At 37.9% G+C, this 4,607-nt stretch overlaps 1 protein-coding gene across 1 annotated transcript; it reads left to right on the top strand.

Annotated features, from left to right (window-relative positions):
- Positions 1 to 806: 806 nt before the first annotated feature.
- Positions 807 to 4,207, top strand: LOC133460270 (cytochrome c oxidase assembly factor 4 homolog, mitochondrial). Its single transcript, XM_061740863.1, has 2 exons — positions 807 to 953; positions 2,203 to 4,207. The coding sequence occupies exon 2, from the start codon at positions 2,239 to 2,241 to the stop codon at positions 2,476 to 2,478; it is 240 nt and encodes a 79-aa protein (XP_061596847.1). The 5' UTR covers positions 807 to 953; positions 2,203 to 2,238; the 3' UTR covers positions 2,479 to 4,207.
- The last annotated feature ends 400 nt before the right edge of the window (positions 4,208 to 4,607 follow it).

Consider the following 4,607-nt stretch of genomic DNA (forward strand, 5'->3'; position numbering starts at 1 on the left):
ATATATATATATATATATATATATATATATATATATATAAATATTCTCTGGGATTGGAGAGGGACTGGAGCTTTTCCCAGATACAATCGACAGCACGGAACCAGCAGGGGCCAAACAAATACATACCCGAGGTGTTATTGGACAACCAAAAAATTTAGTTTACCTGGAAAAACCATACAGGTTTAAACTTTTTTAATTTATTTATTACGTTTATTTGTGTCAGGGACAATGTACAAAATAACATTAGTCTCAGAGATGAGAAAAGATGCTTTGTACCGGATTTAGCTTACTAGCTACTTTCCATCCGTAGTCCCTGGGCAGGTATATGGATAATAAAAGGTAAGAGCGTCAAATACAAAACAAATCAATCATATATACACATGTACATACACACATCCTCCACTCACATATCACACATCACTCACACACTCATGTACAAAACATATTGCATAAGAAAATACAGGTAACATATTTTGTCAAAATTGTAAAACAGTTTAGATATAAAATTAATGATTAATGATGATGATGATGATATAAAAGTCTGATTCCTTAAAATCCACTTTTTGACTGCAAAAGAAAAAAACATTTAAAGCATTTATAAATCAAAATAAACAAAAAAAACATTATGTACAATTAATCAAATTAAATATTGTGTTCAGTCACTGTTGAGGTATCAAACAAAAAAGGTACATTTCCAATTAGGAATCTTAAAAATGCGATGGCTGTTCATGAAATGAGACCGGAACGGATCTAATTTGTGAGCCGACGGAATCATTTTACGGTAGCACTTTGGTGCTGCGCTCAAATGTGTCGTCCTTAATACATCCATGTTGTGGATGTGGGTCGATTACAAAACTTCACAGTTTTGCTTATCTTACAAAGTCGTTTTTTAAACTATTTGTTCTTAGTTTCAGTACCTCAACGGACACATTCTCCCAGAACCAGTAAAACAGGTAAAACAGTGATTTCTTGCTTGTGTTGTTCTCTCAGATTACTACTACTGTCATTTAACAGTAGTGGTGGTGGTGGTGGTGGTAGTCAGTTAAAAGTGTCTCTCCAACCATCTTAACATTATACCAACACGAGCAGCATGAACAATCCCACATACTGAAAAGTGCAAAGTTGACATAGTGGAAAATCAATAATTAATTAGCAAAGGCACCATTATATTTAGCCTAAGGATTGTACTGAAAGTAAAATTGAACCACAACTACTAAAGTTGTGGGACAAGTTTACTTTTTATCATTCATTCTCCTGTTAAACAGTGCACAAAATGATCTCTCTGTTTAAATACTTTAAGAACATGCTTTTATTTATGATGACATATACAGTACAGAACCAGTGAAAGATTTAGACACCTTTTAATTTTAGCTAACCGTCTCTTTTACCCAGATCCTGCAGAGATCTGTCTTTTCTCAGCTCCGACATCATTCATCCTCCGGGCTTCTACATCGTTGGATTTGAGTCATTTCCTTTCATAAATGTTTACTTCATCTTTCTGGCGTTTGTTTACGTGGTTACGGTGCTGTTCAACAGTTTGCTGATCTATGTAGTCGCCGTCAACCTTTGCTTACACACTCAAAAATTCTTTGCTGTCATTAACCTTGCAGTAATTCACTTATGCCTAAACACATGCACTATCCCCAGCATGATAAAAGTATTTCTCATCAAGGATAACTTTACTTCATTTAACCTATGTTTGGCGCAAATGAAAACAAGTACATGTTTCCTACATTAAGTAATAAAAGGGGAATGAACAGAATGTAGTGCTATATTTCTCCTGTTGTCAGTGATCCACACCAGCATTGTCATAGAAAAAACAATCAACTCTAAAGTGATCCACACTTATAACCCTGAGGTACAACCCTGAGATATTCAGTAGCAGATGCAGACGTTTCCATATACATTACTTCACTGTAGTAAAGATGGATTAAAATGTTAACTGGACAAAACGCAATATTTGTTTTTGAGCGCTTAAGGAGTTAATGTGCTCTACGTGTTTCTCAAAGTAGGTTTCTTATGGTACAGCTATGAAAGAGTATACTGAAACAGTTCATATAGGTGGGTTTTAAACTTAATTGTAAGTAAATGGAACAATAAATTAAACAATAATGTCTAAAGCTGAAGATTTAAGGGTCAGAACAACTGTTGCTTGCATTTTAAAACGATTGCTTGCTATTCATAAATGCCTGCTGTTTACAGGAGAGTGCCTGAGTCAGCACCGCCTGCAGAAACAGGATGGCATCTCCTTCGCCCCACGACCGCAGCCGGAAAGATGACGAGGATGACCCTGTTGACCGGATGATATCCCGCACCGGCTGTGCTGAGCTGCATTATGCTGTGCAGGAGTGCATGGCCGAGCATCAGGACTGGCGAGTCTGCCAGAAGCAGGTCCAGACCTTCAAAGACTGCATGATGAGTTTTCAAAAAGCTCAGAAAGAACAGCGAAAGCAGCAGCAGCAGCAGATCCCCACATAGTCTTCACCCAGCTGAACCCGCAAACCTGGACTTTAAGTGACTGGACTGAGTTTAATAAATCATCGTGTCAATAAAGCACGAGCAGCTACATGATCTGAACTTCAGGTTTGATGCTGATTCATGACCAATTACAGCAACCTATCAGTCATCACAGAATTTATCAGAATTTAAGCTGACTTGGTAAACTATATTTTTATTTTGTAACTCGTGCTGTTGAGAGTATGTGCAAGATCATTTTAGATCAGGAATGTGGAGCACACGGTTAGCATCTTCACAGTCCTGCTTAAATCAGAATAAACATTCAGACTGTGCACTGATTCAGACAAGCAGGGACGATATCTAGGGTTTATCAGTTGACTTCTTAATTAATAGTTCATGCAACAAATGCAAATAATGAAAAACTGAGGTCACTGAGGTGACTGTGAGCGTTGTCCGGACTGCAAGGAGCCTATACATTTGACCTATTACAACTTGACTTTAATTTGAGAGTAGTGCACAAACTTACAATCATGTTGGTAAAAGTCCCCTTCTTGAACCTGTGGTAGCAAATAAATGCAGTTGGGTCTCACGGTTTGGGCATTACTGGTGTTTATGATTTGCCTGGACACACCCCCCCAAAAGACTTGAAATATAGCAGTCAAGATGTGATCAAAGTGTAGACTTTCAGCTTTTATTTAAGAGGTTTTTCAAAAATGTGGACTTTAGGAATAATGCCCATTAACGTCTTTGCTTTAGCAAAATACAAAAGTATTTCAACAATTTATAAGATATGAATTGGCCAGGAGTGGCTCATTCCCTCATATCAACACAAATAAAGCAGATAAAAGGTTGATATCAGGTACTGAATTGACATAAGCAGCTGTTTGACATGAATACTTAAATGAACTCCAAGGAAAGCACAGTGCACGTCAAAGAGGCCGGTGGGCTGAAATACAACATAACAGAGACAGTGACTATCAACAGTTTGGTTCATTCTTGAAAATGAGGCATACGTGAGCTCAACGACTTCTAAAGGCCAGCTGACCACTGAAGACAATTAAAGTGTATGATTGCAGCGCTAACATCGTAGCAGTCTGTGAGTCTTTACAACACGGTGCAAACCACTCTTTACAGCCAGGAACAGGAAAGCCAGACAAGGCTAAGGAATGAAAGATTCATCTAAGACGAGACAGTTGCCTCATCTCAACCACATAGAGTATGTTTTTCAGTTACTGAAGACAAAACGGAGGGCAGAAAGGCCCACAAACGAGCAGTGGACTGAAGGTGGCTGCAGTGGAGGACTGGCAAAGCATCTTCCTGGAGGAAACTCAGAATGTGGTTCCTGGACTGCAGATTTCAGTCATTTACAACAAAGGATGTTCATCCATGCATTAAAAAATGTTTCTTTTTTAAAATTGATGTCAATTTGTCCCAATACTTTTGAACCACGAAAACTGAGCCCTTTTGCTTCAAATTGAAGTAATGGTCATCGTCTAAATACTTGTGGACCTACTGTAGCTCAGTTATAAACCATGTAACAGCTATATAGTGTCAAAAAATAATGATTCAACTTACTTTTGTTCTTGAAATGAGTTGTAAAATGAAGTGCTATTAAGGTTAAAGTTGAAATGGTTTTACATGTGGATGTTACAACAAAGATCAACATTCTACGATGTTAATATGAGTGAATCAGATTATTGGAAGCTTGTGGACATTTTGTGCAGTCATTTAAACATTTTAATAAAATATCTCAAATGATAAAGGTCTTCATCACCTGTTTCAACTGTCTCTGCATCATCACATCCAAGTTCTTGATGTAGAAATTGTGTGAGCAACTCGCCTACTTTCCTTTAACTCACTGAAACAGCTCATGTTCTCATAAGGTCCTTGTATGAATCATGTTCATGAACTAATCAGTACCGAGTAACAGCAATTAGATGTTTGTTAGTAGTTCATCGTCGTAAAACACACAATTGCCCTCCACGGATCAAATTAGTAGAGATTCTCACCATGAGCTGCACCGTTCATCCCGCGGGACCCGTTGGAAAATATATGTTTTACTGTACGCGGGTCAGATTTGCAGCAATTCACTTCATTCGAGAGCCGCTAAGAGAGAGCACCATGTGAGCCCTTTCATTCATTTTTAACAC

The sequence above is a fragment of the Cololabis saira genome, chromosome 14, assembly GCF_033807715.1.
Source record: "Cololabis saira isolate AMF1-May2022 chromosome 14, fColSai1.1, whole genome shotgun sequence".
NCBI lineage: Eukaryota > Metazoa > Chordata > Actinopteri > Beloniformes > Belonidae > Cololabis > Cololabis saira.